We start from the raw sequence: 21,680 nt of genomic DNA on the forward strand, positions 1-21,680 counted from the left end.
TGAATTTCGCACCTCATTGACAATTCTTGCAAGCACTGGTTATGCAACGAACCTACTGAACCACTTCCTCACAAGCGCTAATGCACTACAATTGGTATCTCTGGAGCAACACTCAATCCACTCATCCCGTCCTCCCACTTTTATTTAATTCTAACAGGTATCACGATTATTGTAGTTTACTTACAGAAAGCCAGTACTTGATTTAACAGAAGGATATTCTGGTGAAGGTTAAATAGCTGGAGTAAAATGTAAGTCCTGTAGTATTTATTACAGTAAACTTCATGTAGAGCTATAGAATGTCTTAAAAGCTGTGCATAAGGTTATGAAAATGTTACATTTGTTAAGGTATATTGACTTACGTATTTTTAAGGCTCGTGGTTATACACAGCTCAAAAAAAAAAGGGAACATTAAAATAACACATCCTAGATCCGAATGAATGAATGAAATATTCTTATTAAATACTTTCTTCTTTACATAGTTGAATGTGCTGACAACAATTATCAATGGAAATCAAATTGATCAACCCATGGAGGTCTGGATTTGGAGTCACTCAAAATTAAAGTGGAAAACCACACTACATCAAAGTTGGATCAGCCTGTAATGTCCTTAAAACAAGTCAAAATGAGGCTCAGTAGTGTGTGTGGCCTCCACGTGTCTGTATGACCTCCCTACAACGCCTGGGCATGCTCCTGGGCCAACTCCTGGACAGTCTGTGGTGGATGGAGCGAGACATGATGTCCCAGATGTGCTCAATTGGATTCAGGTCTGGGGAACGGGCAGGCCAGTCCATAGCATCAATGCCTTCCTCTTGCAGGAACTGCTGACACACTCCAGCCACGAGGTCTTGCATTAGGAGGAACCTAGGGCCAACCGCACCAGCATAAGGTCTCACGAGGGGTCTGAGGATCTCATCTCGGTACCTAATGGCAGTCAGGCTACCTCTGGTGAGCACATGGAGGGCTGTGTGGCCCCACAAAGAAATGCCACCCCACACCATGACTGACCCACCGCCAAACCAGTCATGCTGGAGGATGTTGCAGGCAGCAGAATATTCTCCAAGGCGTCTCCAGACTGTCACATGTGCTCAGTGTGAACCTGCTTTCATCTGTGAAGAGCACAGGGTGCCAGTGGCGAACCAATCTTCTCTGGCAAATGCCAAACGTCCTGCACGGTGTTGGGCTGTAAGCACAACCCCCACCTGTGGACATCGGGCCCTCATACCACCCTCATGGAGTCTGTTTCTGACCGTTTGAGCAGACACATGCACATTTGTGGCCTGCTGGAGGTCATTTTTCAGGGCTCTGGCAGGCCTCTTCCTGCTCCTCCTTGCACAAAGGCGGAGGTAGCAGTCCTGCTGCTGGGTTGTTGCCCTCCTACGGCCTCCTCCACGTCTCCTGATGTACTGGCCTGTCTCCTGGTAGCGCATCCATGCTCTGGACACTACGCTGACAGACACAGCAAACCTTGCCACAGCTCGCATTGATGTGCCATCCTGGATGAGCTGCACTACCTGAGCCACTTGTGTGGGTTGTAGACTCCGTCTCATGCTACCACTAGAGTGAAAGCACCGCCAGCATTCAAAAGTGACCAAAACATCAGCCAGGAAGCATAGGAACTGAGAAGTGGTCTGTGGTCACCACCTGCAGAACCACTCCTTTATTGGGGGTGTCTTGCTAATTGCCTATAATTTCCACCTGTTGTCTATTCCATTTGCACAACAGCATGTGAAATGTATTGTCAATCAGTGTTGCTTCCTAAGTGGACAGTTTGATTTCACAGAAGTGTGATTGACTTGGAGTTACATTGTGTTTAAGTGTTCCCTTTATTTTTTTGAGCAGTGTATACAAACCTGTCTGGCTTAGTTGGTAGAACATGGCACTTGCAATGCCAGGGTTGTGGATTCAATTCCCATGGGGGACCAGAACCAATGAAAATGTAAATAACTGTTTTCAATCTTCTGAATGCATATCATGGTTTTTCATTTTCTGGTACATGAGGCAGTATCTTCCTGTGATAAGCTTTAGCTGGGGTCAGGGTTAGTCCCAGAAGTAACGCCTGTGTTTTCTGTCAACTGTATCCTGCTGCATCAGGAAAGTTCTAATCGCTAGGCACAGTTGGTGTCAATTCCCAACCAAAGGAGTGTAACAGGTGACATTAAGACCTTATGTCACAAGGAGCTGGGGTCCTTCCTGAAGTGAAGAGTCAGGAGCTGAGGGTCTTGTAGAGGGATGCCAGCTGCTGGTAGGTGTTCTCCCCCAGTGTGGAGAGGGCAGAGCTGTACCTCCACACCACCTCCCCTGTCTGTGCATACAGGAAGCCTGTTGTCTCCCATAGTGAGGTGGTCAGTTCGCTACTCAGGCCGTGCACCATCTGACTGAGCTGGGACAGCAAGGAGAATCCCAGAGATGCTCCGCCAACAGGATTCACCCACACTGCCGCCAGGAGCAGCAGCAGCATCCCCAGGAGCACCACTGGGGGAGTGGGATGGAGCTGCTGCCACAGATCATGGACCCAGCCTCCAGGTTGACTCCCTGTCTCTGTCCTAAGAACCATCTCCAGAATGGTGGGCTTGGCACAGCAGCAGACCCGAGGCACCGGCCCTTCCTCCAGCCCTCCGATGGTCACCCCCACCCAGTGCTGCTCCAGGTACTCAGCAGCACGGGGGGTGATAGCGAGGGATGTGACTTCGGGCAGGGTGGCATTCACCAGTGCCTCCACCCTCTCCCGGAACAGATACACCTTCTCCAGGAACACCAGGGGGGAGTCTTCATCCTCCACAGCTGAGCCCAGAGACAACAAGTCCAGCTGCTCCTCCTGTGGGGAAGGGTGGCACCATAATAGAAAATCAAAGCTGAGGAAGTGATGTCATGACAACACCCAACCCCAGGCTATACTTACCTGCAGCTCCTTCAGCCTCTGGATGAGTGGATTGTAGGCCAGCGACACCTCCATGCTTGCGGTGTCCAGGGCCCCCATGAATGCCTCTTTCTTCCTGGCAAGCACCAGCTCCAGCCCCTGGAAGTACTGTTCCACGGCCTGCCGGTCCTGCCTCACTAGGCCCTCGCAGCTGGCCTTCTCCTGCTCCAACTGCTCCCCCAGCTCACACACCTTCAGGAAATAACACTTTAGGTTACCTACCCAGAAATGGTCATTTGCTCAAATGCATTAAATCCATTATTACTGACAAATCACCTCTGCCCAGCGGTGGTCTGAGAGCCTCCCCAGTAGGTGAGCGGGTGCCTGCCTTTCCCGGATGAAGGCTGCCTGCAGGTCATCGATGGGGTGTCCCTGGTGCTGGCCCACTGTTAGGCAGAAGCCACAGATGAGCTGGCGGTCCTGGACACAGTAGATGTTGAGGGGCTGTCGGTGGTGCTCAGGGCAGGAGGGGGGCTGTGGTTGGCTGTCCTTCTGGAACTGACAGGTAACGATGGGATTAAAATAAATGATATACCCCTTCATTATACTGTACCCTATTAAGATATGCCCCGATTGTGACTGTCCCCTAAGATCAAAAAGTATTAAACAAATGGTTACCTTCTCAATGATGGCGCGGAGGGAGACATTTATGGGCAATGCATCAACACCTGTTGGCGGGAGCTCTACCACACTGCGGCAGTTGGGGCACTTGAGTGGGAGCCGCAGCGGACGCCAGATTGAATAGACGGCAGAGACTTGGAGTACGTTGTCCAGGCAGGACTTACAGAAGGTGTGGGAGCAGGGCAGGACCCGAGGATCAGCAAAGAGGGAATAGCACACAGAACATGTCAGGTCCTCTTCTAGGTTATCCATGGTGGGGTGATGGGACAATGAGGCTCTGTGTACCTGGCTTGTTGCTGCCCTTGTCATTTAATGCATCGTTTAGCCTGTAATTGGAAGAGAGGAAAACACTTGAGTGTTCTAAATCAAGTGAAGATCAAAGGTTTGATTTGTCCTGACAAAGACTCCAAACCCACTTGGCTTAATATTTGCAATCTAATTGCTGGTGATGAGTATTAAGTTCATCATAATGATTCATCAACAGTTACACACGGGTGGAATCACTTCCTGACAACCTGCAAAGTTTAGTGGTCGATACTTATGTGGCCTTCTAGCATATTTACACAAGAGTGCCAAAACAGTACCTCCAAACCTGGACAGCAGCGGATTACGACTTCACACCGGATGACTCCCACCTCACCGCTAGAAGCTATTTCAGTCTGACCGGATGATCAGCAGTTTCTACTGTCTCAGTCTAACCCATGTATAGGTTTGTAGGGCACTACAATTATTGCCACTTGCACATTGCTCTGCTGCATACATCACACATAATGAATAACGCTGGTTGACTGAGATAAACAACATTGAGAGCCACATGAGAATTGTTTCAGAACAATAATTCATTCAAATGGTGATGCAATATGGTTAGTGTAATATACAGGGCCGGCTCTAGCCTTTTGGGGGTCCTAAGCAAGATTTTGTTGGGAGGCCCCGACCAAGTGGGCAAAAATAAGTGTCCTCCCCTATTTATAGCAAAGAAACATTTACATTTTTAAGTTCATTTCCTGCAATTCTACACAGTTTGCCATTGGGGCTGAGAGAAAACTGACCAGTTTTCTAACAAATGTCATGCAATTCTATTTGGTTTGCAATGGGGCAGAGATATTTTTGCAGTTTTAAGCAATTTCCTGCAATTCTACACATTTTTCCATGACATATACCATAATATCTGAGTGAGAGTGACTAGCTAAATCAATGGGAGCTCCCTGCAGGTCAGGGGCCCTGGGCATGTGCCCTGTGTGCCCGGTCAATATTCGGCAATGATTATTACAAGTTTAGATTACTGGCTAGGCTAATTTACTAATCTAAAAATTGTTAGCTGTTTGGCTTATTGAATGACTGACAAAACAATTAAACTGCGGATTCAAAACCACATTTCGTACATGCACCTTGTGTATTCTACTATTCTAACTCTCAACAGTAAATTGCCAACCAGACAGTTCCTAAAAAAAGAGGGCCCTAAGCAACCGCTTATGTTGAAAGCCAGCCCTGGTTACATAACGACTAGAGTGGTTTTCCTGGGACAGGTTGCCCAACTACAGTACAATACAGTCGGTTTGGCTAGTGTAGTGCAATTGCCTGAATTGTAACATAAGTATTGGAAACACTAACAGCTCCACCTACCAGAGGTCAAGACTACTAGTAATGTATTACATTGATAATGTGGGGGCTTGCAAGAGCCCACTCATTTTGGTGGCAGGCTGCACTAAACTGTAACTGTACAAGACCTGGCACTTCAGGTTAGATTGCAGACAGGTAGATGCTCACGTGATCCTCCCAAACACCGGAGTGACACTATTCTTGCTGAAATAATAACGTGATAATGACAGCTGTCTGCCCAGAATGATATTTCGCCTAAAGGTGTTTTGAGATTAATTTGGATTTATCCCAATTTAGGCTAAACGTGTTTTTTTTACCTTCCTGTTTGTGCGGCACTGTTGACAATGTACAACAATAGACATAGCCTATAACATGGACTTCGGGCACACTCAATTCTTCCATGAATAATATCTTAAACAAAACCCCGAAGACACTGTAAAAATGCTGCCGGAAGTGTTTACGTTTGAAAGAAAACAACCGTGATACCAGTCTGCCTGACAGATGGTTAGTCGGGCTGCATTTCAGCAAGGCTACTGCGCTTGTTATTTCCAAATCAAAAACTCACTGTTGCAAACTTTATGATAGACACGATTGATAAAGCATAGCTTTTTAATTTCACAAAGTACAGTGTGTTTTATTTTCAAAACGCTCACCGAAACGCTCACCGATGCCCGGACTTCGAAAATACGTGCCGAAGATCCTCCTCTTGCTCGCGTCCTGTCCTCGGTCTGGTCCCGGACTATATTATCCCAGTGCGCATGCGATTTACAGCCTTTTTCCTATCATGTGCCTCAAATTTAAATCAAGTGCACTGTTACAAAGTAACTGACGATGGGGGTGTTGCGAGACACCCAATGGATGGACGATTCTCTTCTCATCACTCAGCTTGGAGACAAAAAGGGATGGGGGCGTGAGCATGCGGGTCTGGGCAGATGAGATGTAGGTAGTCATTGTTTGGTGTTTGTATTATATATTTTTTTCAAAGTCCATATCAAAGCAATACTTCTTTCACCATAGCACAGCATTAAAAGAAGAATGAAATGCTGCAAATGACAGAACATCCTCAATGAAACTGCAGAGGCAACAGGCATAAGCCTACTACAGTATACATGAACCATTAAAAGACAAGAAAAACAGACCATACCTGTGGGTTTCACTATTTATTTTCTTGAAGACAATCTAGCCTGTAGATCCAACTCAACAGGTTAACCACCATTTCATTTTTATTTTTTTGAAACCACATATTTGCTAACAAGGAATGCTGAAAAAAAAAAAAAAACTATGTTCAACAGAAGGTTATGATGACCACAAAGTGTAATCAATTTCTACAGTCTTTTTAAAAAATTAACACAAAGAAAAATGGGGGAAAATTGGGTACCTAAATGGAAAACAGGGCAGGAGCAAGGGGTTGGGAGGTACAGCAAACTTGTTCATGAGTTCTCTTAAGTCAAGGAATAAGGCTCAACATGTATCATTGAGCCACCCTGTCGAGGCTAGGGGGTCCAATCACCGATACTTACCTTTCCCCAATTCAGGGGTGCCTCAGGCAGAATAATTATTTCCCCTACTAAAAAATAAAAATAAATGTTTTCCTCCAAATTCCCTAAAAATGTCTCAACGTGAGTTGATTATGGCTACTACTGAATATAAAACAAAGCTTGTGGTTGGATGATGCATATCGTTGAAGGTGTTAGCAGGTCTGATGAGTCTAACCACACCTTTTGAACCACTTCAGGCCCCTCACTCTGCAGTACATGTGCAAAACTGTTCAGATTTATCTTCAAATCAGAAACTTAAGTCAGTAGGGGGAGACAGGTAACATTTAAACAGCACAGTTAAAAAAAAAATAATAATTACACTGTGTACACAGCCTAAAGAAACTAAAAACCCCTCAAATGAACTGTGCTATAGCTTAGTACATGCAAAGGTTATGAATCAAAGTTACATAAAATGGCAATTTTTAATTTCCCCTTGTGATAAGTCAAAGCTATGGCAACAATACCGCAAAAGCAGTGATTTTTGCATCAAGAGAAAGAAAAAACATTAAATCATGCTAGGGGAGTACACAAGTCATTTGGTTGACAATAATGATGATGTCAGAATTTCACAGCATCAAACCCAGATCTGGTGCAAAGGTATGGTTAATGTGGGGAGGTGGAATTATGATCCTTATTAATCACCTCACATAAGCAATGAAAGTAAAAGCAGAAAATAAAAAAAGTACACACTGGATGCAAAAAGAAAAGCCACCAAATGCATCTTACTACAATGCACCCGCTGCTCCACCTAGCGGTGTCCAGTGTCAATTAATACAAATTAAAAACAACAAAACCCTTGTGATTACATGTTTTTTCATTTCCAAAGTTCTTCCTTTCAGGGATTTGTATCTGCCTCATTAGAAGGCAGAATTTCTTCTCGTATTTTCCTTCGTTTGCGCTTCTCGGTTTTGTTACTCTTATGTTGTATGTATTTTGTTTCTCTCTGCATGCGTTCACATCCAGTCTTCTTGCACACTCCAGACACGCACACACGGCACTCGTCCATTCTCTTGCACACGCCCGCTGGACTCTAGCCCTGCCCACCGCCGCGGGGGGGGGGGGGGGGAGATGCCCCATCGAGGGCCTCTGGTTGGAGGAGATGAACCTGGCTCCTCAGCACTGAGTCCAGACATTCATACACAATGGGTCCATTCACACACACGTCTGATGGCGTGGCCGATTGGGGGATGGGCGCACAGGAGGTGGCGCCCCCTCCGGTCGGAGGACCGCAGAATTGTCATATGGTTCATCTTACGCTTGTTTTGTTGGTTTTCCTTTTGTGTTTGTTGCCTCAATGTCTTGATTTTGAAGTATTTGATTCTCCCCGGGCTGACATCGCGTTTTTGTCGTCATTGTAGTAGTTTTCCGTTTTTTTTCGACAGCTCCAATAACATGGAAGTTACTTGGCGTCTCAACGCATTCGATGTAGATGTTTGTTTTTTGCAACATGTAGCCACTCACTCACACCCACTCGCCATCTCAAACTTCATTTGGGCTGGTTCCCCTGGAATGCCAAACGAAATCAACACATTTTCTCTCAGATAAGATGCAGCCACGGATCCCACGAGCCAAGCACAATGGATCTAATTTCTCTCACACTCTTTCGCTCTCTTTCTCTCCTAATTTGTTTTATGTTGAACAGAGTGCTGCATCGCAAACAAAACTCCAGACTCCTGAGATGCCTTCTAGAACTGGAACCCCTCTGTTGGCACGTTGGTGGAGGAATTGAAGCCGTATGTTCCCCCCTGGATCGCCTCCGGAACCAGGCTGGAGTCTTCATCAATCTGAACATGAGACAATAACTCAATCCATACCAATAAGACATCCCCCACAATGTAGTATGCAGTACCTTCCCCAACCAAGACATGGCCATATTAGAGCTCTGACTTACATCATCAGATGAGAAGAACTGATCAATAATTTCATAGGCCAGTTTATAGATGTCTTCATTCTCATGATTCTGGAGCTGCTCCACCTTCTCCAGACCTGAGGGGCAGGGAAGAGAGATGGTTCAAGCAGTCAAATCTACACAGCCACGGAGATACAAACACTATACTTCAACATAAACAGTTGGGAGGAACAATGACGCTTGAGGGGTAACTGAGTGGGCTGGGCTCTGACCTCCACACTCCTCGATGAGGTTGGCGATGGTCTCGGCCTCGTCGTCAGCCATCTTGAGGATGTTGCTGAGGCCGTCCAGGACCACCTGCACCACCTGAGCATCCTTCACTGTCAGCAGGTTACAGAAGGGAGGGATCACCTGCTGCTGGATCAGGTATGCCACCTACAGGACCGGAGGAGAAGGGTCAGCTTGGGGCTTTACAAAATACATTATATATTATTATTCGAGTGTATGGATGTCAGGTGAGGTATGTGGTAAAGTGGGTAGGCCTCAGTTGAGCTCACCTGGTCCTTCCTCCCGCTAATTGTCAGATTGCTGATGGCCCAGGCTGCTTCTTTCTGTGTTCCAAAGTCTCCCTGCAAAAACAATTGAATGAATATTTCCCCAATATGAGTCATCACTGCTTCATTTTTTGCGAGAGAAAGCTCTGATGAAGAGATGAATGAAGCAGTGAAAGTGATAAAACAGACCTTGTCCAGAAGGTGGATGATCATGGGTACCAGGTTGGCATCAATGACAGCCTGCACCTGCTGCTGGTTGCCTGCTGTGATGTTGGACAGGAACCACACTGCCTCCTGCAGGATGGGAGAAGAAACAGCAGCACTCAGTGTGACTACTCCTTCTACTCACAACTCCAGTGTGATTACTAGTGTGCGAGAGACAGGGCTTACAGAGACTGAATAAGCAGTCAGTGTGTGCGCTAGAGTGTATGCATGCGTGTCAGGAGGACTGCAGAAATGGTGAGTTCACACATGGAATTCAAAGGTGTGTGGACTGAGCTAGATCAGACTCCAGGGGCCGGCTCAGAGCTGTGGCCCCTGGTCGAGATGGGGTGCTGGGGACAGGGTAGGGGCGGTCGTGAGGCCCTAATCATTGGCTCAGTCACGGAGGGAGGGGCCTCTGTTTGAGTGACAGGCCTCAGATGCACTCCGATATCAGCAGAGACCCATGGGTCTTCTGCACCCACTACCCTTCACCCACAAACACTACACACACAAACGCACTCACATCTCACACTCTACCCACCGTCCCAGACCACCCCAAAATCTACTCAAACTCTGCAATTTCCATCAGCTTCTTGAAGTCTCCTTGATCCGGCTCTTCCATGATGCGAGTACCTAACTAATAGTTATATCCCCATTCACTGTCATTCATATAGCATTCACACTAGCACCAGGTCTCTGATTTCATCACTTCTAGCATGATCAGTCACACTGACACAGCTGCTGTGCTGTGGCAAGGTGAAGCGGTGCAGAGTGTATGTATTATGGTGTGTTTGTTACCTTATTGATCTTCTCCTTGGGGTGTGTAAGGAGAGAGGGGAAGTGTCCCAGGGCGTCACAGTTGAGCACCACCTGGGTCTGTTCATCTGTTCCAGTCACTATGTTGCCCACCGCCCGCAGTGCAGCAGTCTAGAGAGAAACACACAATCAAGTTCCACATAGCAGTCAATACAAACAACTCCAAGCATCAACAAACATTCATGCAACTAACTAAAGTAAGCAAACCAACCACCACCCAAAGAATGTTTAGAGTATGAATATTAGCACAGTGACCACCAGACAAGGCATCAGGGCCAGGAGTAAGACCCATTCAAGTCCTGAGCAGTATGATCCCTAGGGTCAGCTAGGGCTGGGCGGTATACCACATTTTACAATATACTGGTATTGATGCACGGACTGGTTTGGGTTTTCACGATATTTAAATGTTTTGTTTGTTTAATGTGATACGCCGTGTTTAACGTCCATTTTTATAGTTTACTTCGCTATTTGAGTCATCCCAATTGGCGCCACTTTCCAAAAAGTTGAGTCAGAGCAAACGTAATTAGCTATACAGCCTGACATTACCAGTGACTGAGTAGACTTAAATCATCATGTTTGTGCAACAGTATCTTCTAAATTAAGAAGGAATACGCAAAGCATGAAGACACTAAGCGAAAACATTCAACATAGCTAAAGATTATAGGGTCCCCTAGGAAACAAAACACTTTGGGTCCTACCCTGTCATAATAACTCCTCCCTGGCAATTTAATTCGATGTCACGTCAAATACTGTATTTATAGTGCCCACTATTAATATTCTAATTAGAATAATCTATTTCCACGATTCCAACTTTCTCTAAATCGAAAGTCAAATCACAATTGCAACATTTGGTTAAAAATAAGGCCTAGATTGTTTGCCCATATTGTGCAGCCCTACTTGGCAGCGTGGAAATTATGAGTGCAGGTAATACAGAAAATGCTGAAATGATGTTGAATTGAACAGTATAAAACAATCAGAATGGAGAAAGACCCATTGAAATCACTTAGAATATATGTGTTGCCACCCTAGGATCACTCACTACTCATAAAGAACCCTAGTAACTGACTTACAGACGCCCAACGGACCCACCCGGCCAGACAGGAACCCATCTCAGATCAAAACACTGCAGCTCAGGACAAGAGCTCTTCTCCAAACCCTAACCACCGCAGTGCACAGGTCTTCAAGTACCTGACTGAAAACAACCCCCTGCCCCACCCCCTTCAGTGTTTGCAGACCTGAAGGTAACTGATATGGGTAAGTGATGTGGTGATGGCTCTACCTATCCTTCTAATGAGCATAGAGAAGTCACCGCCATATTGCTTACACACCTATCTGATTCAATCACATCTGCAAACACAGCTATGGTCTGGCACGGCTCATTCCTTACAAAAGCAACCATTCCATTTGGTTGGCGTCTGTCTTCCTGAGCCCCACTGAGTTGAATGGAGCTGATCCTAGACGGTGATCTACGGACAGTTCTCGTTGAAGATGAGACTTGGGGGGCTAAGCTGATCCTAGATCTGTTTCTCCACAGGCATCTCTGTGTCTCCGTACCTGGACTTTGACCTCCTGGTGGCTAAGCAGGGGCACTAGGTTGGGCACAATGCCTGAGTCGATGACCATCTGAATCTGCTCGTTGCCCGCGTCTGTCAGGTAGGACAGAGCCCACACCGTGTCCACCAGGATCTACAGGGGTCAACACACAGGGTCACAGGTCCAAAAACAAAACATTCACTAATTCATCAACATACAGATCATGCATTCATATCTGCTTGTGGTTATTAAAAAGGGGCAAATCAATGTAAACTTTTACTAAATCGGGTTGTCTTTCTGAATACAATCAGTGATTGAGGAACTCACATTAACATCAGTGTGGTGGATCAGCACACAGAGAGCTGGAAGAATCTGAGGGAGAAAATAGGGAGAGAGCAAGAGAGTCAGTGAGAGAGATGCCAACAAAATGACAGGAATAGGATATTCCCACTGGAGATGTGTCAAATGGACAATATTTATGTTTAAACAGCCATTTGGTGGGGGGGGGGGGGGCTGAGAAAAAGTCGAGCTGAGTTGTTGCGGAAATTGACCTATGCTGTTACCTTTCTGCATCGGAGTTTGAGGTAATTTTATTTTTACAGGGACAGTGCACATTAATCAACGTTTCAGTAAAAGTGACGGTTTTAGCCAGCCGGCTAATTTTCAAGGGCAGGTTATTAAAAACAATTACAATACAGACTATCATTGAGCAGTGAGCACACGCAGAGCAACATAGGACAAGCAAGACATAGCATACAGCCAGAGCAACATAGAACAAAAAAGCAGCAAAACAAAATTCATAAAAGCAACAAAGTGTTTCCACACCTCACAAGCTACAGACAACATGGAAAGCGGCAACACACAGCTAGGGATTATGATCACAAATCTGATTGACCTTTAGCCATGTCTTCAAGCATTTTGTGTAAGTGTGATAGGTGGTGCAGTTGTGTGTGTCTGATGGCAGTGTATTCCAGACATGGGAAGCTCTCATAGAGAAAGCAGATTTACTAAAGGTGCTTTTCCTTAAGGGAACTATACAGGCACCTCATGGCAGACCTTGTGGATCTGCTGCCATATGTTTGGGTTTTCTGTTTAACAAAAATACTGAGTGGAGGGGGAGCCAGGCCATTTAGGATCTTGAATACAAGACATGCATCGGTGTATTGCACAAGATTTTCCCAACTCAGGAGCTCATGCTTTCTGAGGATGTAACAGTGATGGCTATTGGGCTTCCTATCAAGCACTTTGAGAGCCTGTTTGTAGACAGACTGAATAGGTTTAAATGTTGTACAGCAAGCTTGGGCCCAACTAGTCAAGCAGTATGTTAAGTGGGAGAGTATCATACATTTGAAGTACAGTTTTGATACCTCCTGTAGTCAAACAATTTCATATAAATCGGAAATTAGCTAGGTTGAATTTGGTTATTTGAATGACCTTTTTCACATGCTTTTTAAAAGAGAGGTTGGAATCAAGTATGATGCCAAGGTACTTAAAATCAGATACCACCTGGAGCTTCTCCCCTGACACATAGACATCTGGCTCAGTAGCATCTTTTTTTTATTTTTTTTATTTCACCTTTATTTAACCAGGTAGGCTAGTTGAGAACAAGTTCTCATTTGCAACTGCGACCTGGCCAAGATAAAGCATAGCAGTGTGAGCATACAACAAAGAGTTACACATGGAGTAAACAATTAACAAGTCAATAACACAGTAGAAAACGAAGGGGGGGTCTATATACAATGTGTGCAAAAGGCATGAGGAGGTAGGCAAATAATTACAATTTTGCAGATTAACACTGGAGTGATAAAAGATCAGATGGTCATGTACAGGTAGAGATATTGGTGTGCAGAAGAGCAGAAAAGTAAATAAATAGAAACAGTACGGGGATGAGGTAGGTGAAAAGGGTGGGCTATTTACCAATAGACTATGTACAGCTGCAGCGATCGGTTAGCTGCTCAGATAGCTGATGTTTGAAGTTGGTGAGGGAGATAAAAGTCTCCAACTTCAGCGATTTTTGCAATTCGTTCCAGTCACAGGCAGCAGAGTACTGGAACGAAAGGCGGCCAAATGAGGTGTTGGCTTTAGGGATGATCAGTGAGATACACCTGCTGGAGCGCGTGCTACGGATGGGTGTTGCCATCGTGACCAGTGAGCTGAGATAAGGCGGAGCTTTACCTAGCATAGACTTGTAGATGACCTGGAGCCAGTGGGTCTGGCGACGAATATGTAGCGAGGGCCAGCCGACTAGAGCATACAAGTCGCAGTGGTGGGTAGTATAAGGTGCTTTAGTGACAAAACGGATGGCACTGTGATAGACTGCATCCAGTTTGCTGAGTAGTGTTGGAAGCCATTTTGTAGATGACATCGCCGAAGTCGAGGATCGGTAGGATAGTCAGTTTTACTAGGGTAAGCTTGGCGGCTTGAGTGAAGGAGGCTTTGTTGCGGAATAGAAAGCCGACTCTTGATTTGATTTTCGATTGGAGATGTTTGATATGAGTCTGGAAGGAGAGTTTGCAGTCTAGCCAGACACCTAGGTACTTATAGACGTCCACATATTCTAGGTCGGAACCATCCAGGGTGGTGATGCTAGTCGGGCATGCAGGTGCAGGCAGCGACCGGTTGAAAAGCATGCATTTGGTCTTACTAGCGTTTAAGAGCAGTTGGAGGCCACGGAAGGAGTGTTGTATGGCATTGAAGCTTGTTTGGAGGTTAGATAGCACAGTGTCCAAAGACGGGCCGAAAGTATATAGAATGGTGTCGTCTGCGTAGAGGTGGATCAGGGAATCGCCCGCAGCAAGAGCAACATCATTGATATACACAGAGAAAAGAGTCGGCCCGAGAATTGAACCCTGTGGCACCCCCATAGAGACTGCCAGAGGACCGGACAGCATCCAAGCGTATGGAAGTCAGCCATAATAACCGCCATCTTTAAATTGGGTGACCCTATTTGTGAAGAACATGCAAACAGTTTTTTTCACATTGAGATGCAAACACGAGTCACTGAGCCACTTTGTAACCTGGACCATTACAGTAGTGAGTTCTTGTGCAGCTTGTTGTTTGCTCTTTGCATGCACATATATCACTGTATCATCTGCATACATTTGAACTTCAGACCCAGTACAGACCGAAGGCAGATCATTAATGTACAGGCTGAGCAGGAGGTGCCCCAGTATGGACCCTTGTGGCACACCCACATCATAGCTAAGAGTGGGCGACAGCTCATTGCTCACTCTGACACACTGAGTTCTGCCTTCAAGGTATGATTTCATCCATCTCAAGGCATCGGGGGGAAAAGTTGAACTTGGATAATTTTGTGATGAGAATCTCATGGTTAACCATATCAAAAGCCTTCCTTAGGTCCAGAAACACAGCCCCAACAACGCCCCCTTTGTCCATCTTGGACTTCACATTTTACAGAAGAAAGCAGTTGGCCGTTTCTGTGGAGTGTTTAGCTCTGAAGCCAAACTGCAAAGAGTGTAATGTGAAGGGGCTGTTGTTGAGGTGGGCAATCAGTTGTTCTGCTACACACTTTGACAGCACAGGTAGTATACTAATGGGCCTGTAGTTACTCACGTCAGCAGGGTCACCCAATTTAAAGATGGCGGTTATTATGGCTGACTTCCATACGCTTGGAAACACCCTGAGACCAATAAATGTGTTGGTGACCTCAGTAATTTGGGCCAATGAGTGACTCTTTGTAGTTTTTAAGAAAGGTGGAGTCCAACCAAAACACATATTTGGCTTTAGAGTTCTTTAGTGAGCTAATCACCTTGTTCACCTTTGACTCAGTAACCTCCCTTATGATGAAGGCAGGTTGAGCGTCATTCACTAGCACTGAGCCCAAGAAACCAGTGAAGAGGTTCTGTGTCAGTATCCTGACAGAGTCAATAAAGTAGGAATTGAAGGATATTGCTATGTCGACTGCATCCTGCGTTAGATTGTTATACACCATGATTTCTAGTCTTTTTGCAGTGTTACTCTGGTTTTTCCATTAACCTTTTTAGATTCTCCAAGATCAGTTTAGAATTTCCCTTTGCTTCACCAATTATGTTAATAAAAAAAGTTTGCCTTGGCCTGTCTGATTTCTTTCATCACCTTATTTCTCAACATGGTAAACCTACCTCTAATGCTCTAATTTGGATCTTAGGGCTATTTTTAGAGCATAATCTCGTTCTTTCATAAATTTCTCAGCATGTTGCTGAGTCTACCTTTAATAATTACACAACTTTATTCATTCAACTTATATAGCGTAATTCATTATATAAAGAAATCGCAAAGGGATGTAAGGCAACAACTAAAAACAAATAATCATCATCATGAGTTGATCAACAGTCAAGAGACTGAAGGATGAGAAAGTTCTCTTACCTCCTGGATGGTCTCCATGGGTGGCGGTGGGTCCTTGTGGCGGCAGAGGTTGACCATGACCCAGGTGACGTTACGGAGGAAGGTGATGGGGATAGAGGGGCTGATGAAGGAGAGCAGGGGCTTCACCACGCCCAGACTGATCACATAGTCCCTGCACTGGGGGCCGTCGCCTAGGAACAGAGATTGTTTGTGAAACTCTCACCGATGATGCCTTGAGACAAACAGAGAATCCCTGAGCCATTCCCACAATCAGCCGCTATTGTTAGAGGGTCCCAGACACACAGAGAAGGATCCAGACTCACCTATGATGTTTCCCAGGGCCCAGACCGCCTGCTCACACACATTCTGGTGAGGAGAGTGCAGCAGCCTCAGGAACAGTGGCACAGCATCTGCAGGAGAAGAAATGCTGTAATTAATATTTAATAGCTAACTCCATCACCAAAGACTACAAATAATCTGTCATTCAGGGGCACAAACTACAAATCCAACATCTGGTAGGCATGATGATAGAAAATCCCACTTAGCCCCCAGAATGTTCTGGCAGTGGTGGCACTGATATTGTAAGCTGGTACTTACTGGACTGGACCACTGCCTGGGTCTGCTCTGAGGTTCCTGATGCAATGTTGGTCAAAGCCCAGGCAGCTTCAAACTGTAGAGATGGACTGGAGACAGAGGCAGATGTGAAATGAGATGGAGGAGGTAGAAAGAGAAAGGGTGGAGAGAGGGGAGGGATAGAGAGAGGGGGAAAATGAGTGCGATGGAAAGGGTTCTTATTCCATCCGTCAGTGGTTCTGACAATCCTCATATCTGTTTATGAAAACATTTGCATTGCAACATACTTTCATCATCCAAAGAGATCCAATCTCAGTGGAGTGACGCTTAGCTTACATTCACTGCAGCACTGCTTAGGTCACAACCACTTCTATTATATAACACACAGAGTAATTATAACACAAAGTAAAGCCCTGCTTACTTGTCATCTCTGTCCAGACAGTGCACCAGAATGGGGAGAATGCCTGACTTGATCAGGTCATCTATGGGAGGGTTACGGTCACTAGACAACAGCTTCCTGCAGGGTGAAAATGTCCATTATTCACACATTTGCACTTAAGACACAGCTAAACATAAAATAAAAGGAATGTGAAATGTAAACATCTGAGTTGTTGCACAACACCGGTGCTGTTGACTCCAGGCATGACAACGCAATCTCACAATGATTACACAAGACCAGCGACAATGCCACAGAACTAAGTCTAGCATGTTCGCCGGAAGCCATGAAATAATTTGAAGGCTATGCTCCAGAACATGCCACGCCACAACATTCTAGAGATTGGTTTTGGAACCATGTTTGAGTGTGAATCACCATGGCAACCAGCAGAGCCGGGTGTAGGAGGATAGAGTTCCTACCTTGCAGCCTGCACGGCACTCAGCTGAACTCCCTGGTTATCACTTGTGGCATTCTGCAACAACAGCACACAGGGAATCACATACTGTGGAAGCAAATCCATGTCTAAGAAATGTTTCAAAATTGGAAGTGCACTTACTTGTACTATTGCTTCAAGAGAAGTGTTTTGCTGCAAGATAAAAGGAGGTACTTGGTAAGGGAACAATTTATTTTGCCTGTGTCAAACACGGCAAGGGGAAACGGAATGGTTTGTTTGCATTGTGGACACACCTCAGGGTGATTAGTCAGGCAGTGCCTGGAGACACTAATCAGTCCGAGAGGAATGTCAACACGGGCCAAACATTGTACATTACAAATCCTAAAAAAAAAAATACCATAAAAGAATACAGTACAGTTAATAGTCCTCCTATTTTATTGCAACAAGAGGTCCCCTCCCATTTGTTTTGGATTGCATGTGGATATCTTTTTAGCTAACAGTTCTAGGAACTCGGTCTTCACCATATATCTAAATCACCTGTTAATCACTATCACACCAGTGACTACTTCAAGGAAGGAAAGAAAGCCATGCTCTCTGGAGGATCACTGAGGAAAATGACAGAGGGCCAATCAGAACGTACCGATCTGAAGTCTCCGTCGGCATCAGAGTCTTCGCAGGTGTCCTCGTGGGGCACGTTTCGCCTCTTCAGCAGGTGTTCGTCCCTTTTGTTCTGCAGAGAGCAGGGCAAGAAAGCGGTCTTAATGTACATGCATCAGCATGACAACAGGCTCAACTATTAAACAAGCATTTAAAGGGATACTTCGAGATGTTAGCAGATACCCATAGACTTCCAATCATTGCGCTAACACTACTTAGCATTGGCTTCAAACTACCATCAGACAGGACAGAAATAAAAATGGTCCCCACAAGTTCATCTGACTCTGGGTAAGTAGATAAAGGGCCTTATTGCCAAAATCCCGAAGTATCCCTTTAAACTCATCTTTGATACCCTGATTGAAATGCATTTGTATCTCGTCTGACATAGACTAAAGGAAAGAAGTTGAACAATTACCTTGCGGAGTTCCACCACCACCTCTGTCCTCTGTCTTCTCATCGTCTATAGCGGAGAAAACCCATACATTAGCCTAGCACAAATATACACTGTATGTATGCCAGATTATTTGTTGATACTTCCACGATCCACACGCAAAACATAAATGAGATGTTTATCCTCCCAATATGATAAGATGACGGCATCATGTGTATTTGTGAGAGCTGTTCAGTCAGATTGTTCATCCACAGCTTTGATGGCACAGTGATAGAACAAGCCTGCCATACCACTGCTTGAAATCACCAGCTCACACAACACGGACCTCATTTACATAGACTGACTTAACACAGATCTCAACTACTGGTGTTTTGTATGTAAGGGCTCATGTTAATAATGGGTGGTAATACGAGGGACCATTTTCAAGCACCTGATTGACAGACATTACATTTCTTATAAGGACAAATTAAGTAATTTGCTGTCATAAAATACTGGCCTTTGGCCATTTGTCATAATTTGATGATATAGTGAAAGTACAAAGTTAAATTCTTCTTTCTGCCTAGAAGGGCCATACCCATTTCCTTCTTATACTCCCACTCCACAGTGAAGTGGCAGACAGTGCATCACTCAAATATGATCAGCACTTCTATCATCATGTGGTGGTGCAATATAGCCTAGTTATGCATGTTAGTTGTTATGCAAGCAATATTCTTGTTTACACTGCAAACAAGGCCCCTGACATTGACTAGCCATATTACATCGTTAAAAAGAGGCAGGCACTTCTTCTCATCTAGCTGAAACATAATACTAGCTAGTCAGAATGATGCAGAATGATACGTGTTCCTCTATCATCTGTTCCGGCTGCCTATAATAATTTAGCTTCCACTAGTTTGAACTGAAAATGTAGTTAAGTTGAAGAAGTCCGGAACGGTCTGGGGGGGAAATAGCTTTGGGACAACATCGGGAGTCTGTATATTGGTTGGACTCCCCGAGTTGTGCATCATTCTGATGTAAAATAACCCTACCACAATATAGCGGGCTTCACCCCCCAAAAAAACGTTTCCTGCCAATAAAGGCATGTGTATAATCTCTAGGAACTCTACATATTGTGTTAGGTTTATTTTCCGTCGCCACCCATCAGAAGGATTCACAACTCTGGGAGTCCAACCAAACACAGCCCCCCGATGTTGTGTTCCAAAGCTAGGGTAAACACTGATTAGTATAATGTAATGTTAACGTCTACCTCACAATGGCTATAACTTTCGTTATGGGTCTGCCAAGGCCTGCAAAGGGACCCTGACCAGCTACATTCCGCCATTGTTTTGATGAGCTACGCTAGCAGGTTAGCTAGTAACCTAGCTAGCTACCAACAGCGGGTACTGGCTAACTAAACATAATTCAATATTTGTAGTTAAAGAAGCTGCCAACTAGTAAGCGGCTAACATTTACCATTAAATTTGCAACTTGTAACAACTAACTACGAAGCTAAAGTTAAATTGACAAACTCAGTTGGGTGGCTAACGTTAGCTAGATCAACTTAGCTAGCTATCGTTAGCTAGTATAGTTGAGTTTTTTTACTGCGTAATTTTTTTATTTGAGGTCATTAGTTAGCTAGCCAACGGTACCAGTTTTAAAATCTTGCGGGCTACAATGATATATACCATCTGATAATTGCGTGTAAATTGGTTGGCTAGCTAACTACATTACATATCTAGCAAGCTGTAGCCGGGGAGGAGTGGTACATTATAGCTGGCTAGCTAACTACATACTTAGCTAGCTAACGTTAGCTAATCCAAACCACGGAGGTGGCTGACTAGCGCAGTCGTTCGAAGGGGATACGAATCTCGTTTAGAGAACCACATTATCCCCTCGAAAACATGTGGTTAACTATGTCAACTCCAAACTGGATGGGTTGTCTGAGACAGCTACCTAACTACATTTCAGATGACTGTCGAATAGCAAATATAGCTAGCTAGAACAGCGTGTTTGTTAGTGTACCATTGCTATCACGGCCTGTAGACTAGCTAGCTACCAGTTCAGTTTAGATGGAACTGGGAGTCGTTTCACGTGCTGTGGATTACTTTTATTCTGGTTCAGAAAATCGGATGGATTGATAGAAAGGCCTTGGTCTATTTGACGATCAGATAAGGCCTGGTTTGGTCTGGGTGCAAAGTTCCAGACCATGAAAATTACGAACGACGTCACACAGCGCAGCCCCAAAATAGCGCATATGAAAAGGGACCCCTCGACGGAATCAGATACTTCACCTCCAAGTCGCGACCCTTGTTCTTGAAATTCTTCAGTCGCTGGTTGTCTAGTTTCTCGTTGTCAGACATGTTAGCAATCTTAGCTATGTTTTAACAAGGTTTGAAATGAATCTTCTAGCCGCTACTCCTTTCGAGTTATTTTTCTCAGGCCTTTCAGTTACCGGACTATTTTTTGTTGGTCTGTCCGCGGTGCATACTGGGAATGCCGGTGGTAGAGACACAGCCTCGCTCTGGGTGGAAGGGCGGGGAATTCCCGTTATTGCTCACTCGTTGGTCTCGCGAAATAGGTTATTATTCCTCACGAGGTCGCTCTGTGGTTCGCAGCTAGTTCAGACCCCCACACTTTTATGATCTGTCAATCAGTGCATTTTGGTAACGTGTTAGTAGGCCTAAACAGTTACTAGTCATATACTGATATATTTATCTATATCGGGGCTGCCCATCATTAATAAATAACCAGTTGTGTTGCCTTCTGGACCCTGAAACTATCTACAGTAGTCACTATGACAACAATCAGAAATGTAGCTAGGTACCAACTGCCGAAGTCAGGTGTCAAAACTGTTATTTAACTTATTTAAATAATACATTAACGATGCCCAGAATAGTTTTCCCCTCCAAAATAGTCTGTAAGCACATAGCTAGTAACGTTAAAACAGTAAGTCAACGTTGGTCGTTAACGTTAGCTATGACTGTTACAATTGGCGAAAGTAAGATAGACACCATCAAATATGTTATTTTTAATGTTGTGCATTATAGTGAGCTTCATTGTGTATAGGCATACATACCTCGAGGTCCATTTAGTTAACACTTAATATTTCCAGGGCAATACTAAGTTGTCTAAAGTGCAAAGTTCTCAAGTTTCATCTACAAATTTGTTGTGTCCCTTAAATAACACTCACTGCCTTAGATTCTATAATGTGGAACATGGAACTGAAATTTAATTTGATGTTACAGAGCCAATTCCAATGGAACTCTACCTTTTTTAAT

The 21,680-nt window shown here is 44.8% G+C and overlaps 2 protein-coding genes across 3 annotated transcripts; both read right to left on the minus strand.

Annotated features, from left to right (window-relative positions):
* Positions 1–1,822: 1,822 nt before the first annotated feature.
* On the minus strand, positions 1,823–5,894 carry trim59 (tripartite motif containing 59). 2 transcript variants are annotated; one of them, XM_020503724.2, is made up of 5 exons: positions 5,803–5,894; positions 3,536–3,864; positions 3,194–3,415; positions 2,900–3,109; positions 1,823–2,815 (listed from the first exon to the last, which is right to left on the minus strand). In XM_020503724.2, exons 2-5 carry the CDS (start codon positions 3,845–3,847, stop codon positions 2,204–2,206), a joined length of 1,356 nt encoding a protein of 451 aa, XP_020359313.1. In that variant the 5' UTR covers positions 3,848–3,864; positions 5,803–5,894; the 3' UTR covers positions 1,823–2,203. The 2 variants fall into 2 exon arrangements, with proteins under 2 accessions (XP_020359313.1, XP_020359312.1); XM_020503723.2 differs by having other exon boundaries at positions 5,791–5,893.
* Positions 5,895–6,284: 390 nt separating this feature from the next.
* On the minus strand, positions 6,285–21,082 carry kpna4 (karyopherin alpha 4 (importin alpha 3)). Its single transcript, XM_020503096.2, has 17 exons — positions 20,694–21,082; positions 18,451–18,495; positions 18,019–18,108; positions 17,541–17,570; positions 17,404–17,456; positions 16,970–17,065; positions 16,573–16,658; positions 16,299–16,385; positions 15,997–16,166; positions 11,959–12,003; positions 11,653–11,784; positions 10,081–10,209; positions 9,268–9,372; positions 9,082–9,153; positions 8,797–8,959; positions 8,567–8,661; positions 6,285–8,459 (listed from the first exon to the last, which is right to left on the minus strand). Exons 1-17 carry the CDS (start codon positions 20,760–20,762, stop codon positions 8,361–8,363), a joined length of 1,566 nt encoding a protein of 521 aa, XP_020358685.1. The 5' UTR covers positions 20,763–21,082; the 3' UTR covers positions 6,285–8,360.
* Between the last annotated feature and the right edge of the window lie 598 nt (positions 21,083–21,680).

The sequence above is a fragment of the Oncorhynchus kisutch genome, linkage group LG15 (genome assembly GCF_002021735.2).
Source record: "Oncorhynchus kisutch isolate 150728-3 linkage group LG15, Okis_V2, whole genome shotgun sequence".
In the NCBI taxonomy this organism is placed as follows: domain Eukaryota; kingdom Metazoa; phylum Chordata; class Actinopteri; order Salmoniformes; family Salmonidae; genus Oncorhynchus; species Oncorhynchus kisutch.

What these genes read in the sequence shown, in the direction of transcription:
- kpna4 (XM_020503096.2), bottom strand. Translation starts at nt 20,762, where the DNA reads ATGTCTGACAACGAGAAACTAGACAACCAGCGACTGAAGAATTTCAAG. An exon ending in TGGTGGTGGAACTCCGCAAG is followed by an intron (nt 18,109 to 18,450) that starts GTAATTGTTCAA and finishes TGCTCTCTGCAG; the next exon opens with AACAAAAGGGACGAACACCT. An exon ending in TTAGCGGGAGGAAGGACCAG is followed by an intron (nt 8,960 to 9,081) that starts GTGAGCTCAACT and finishes CCGGTCCTGTAG; the next exon opens with GTGGCATACCTGATCCAGCA.
- trim59 (XM_020503724.2), bottom strand. Translation starts at nt 3,847, where the DNA reads ATGACAAGGGCAGCAACAAGCCAGGTACACAGAGCCTCATTGTCCCAT. An exon ending in TCCGCGCCATCATTGAGAAG is followed by an intron (nt 3,416 to 3,535) that starts GTAACCATTTGT and finishes GTTACCTGTCAG; the next exon opens with TTCCAGAAGGACAGCCAACC. An exon ending in CAGACCACCGCTGGGCAGAG is followed by an intron (nt 3,110 to 3,193) that starts GTGATTTGTCAG and finishes TATTTCCTGAAG; the next exon opens with GTGTGTGAGCTGGGGGAGCA.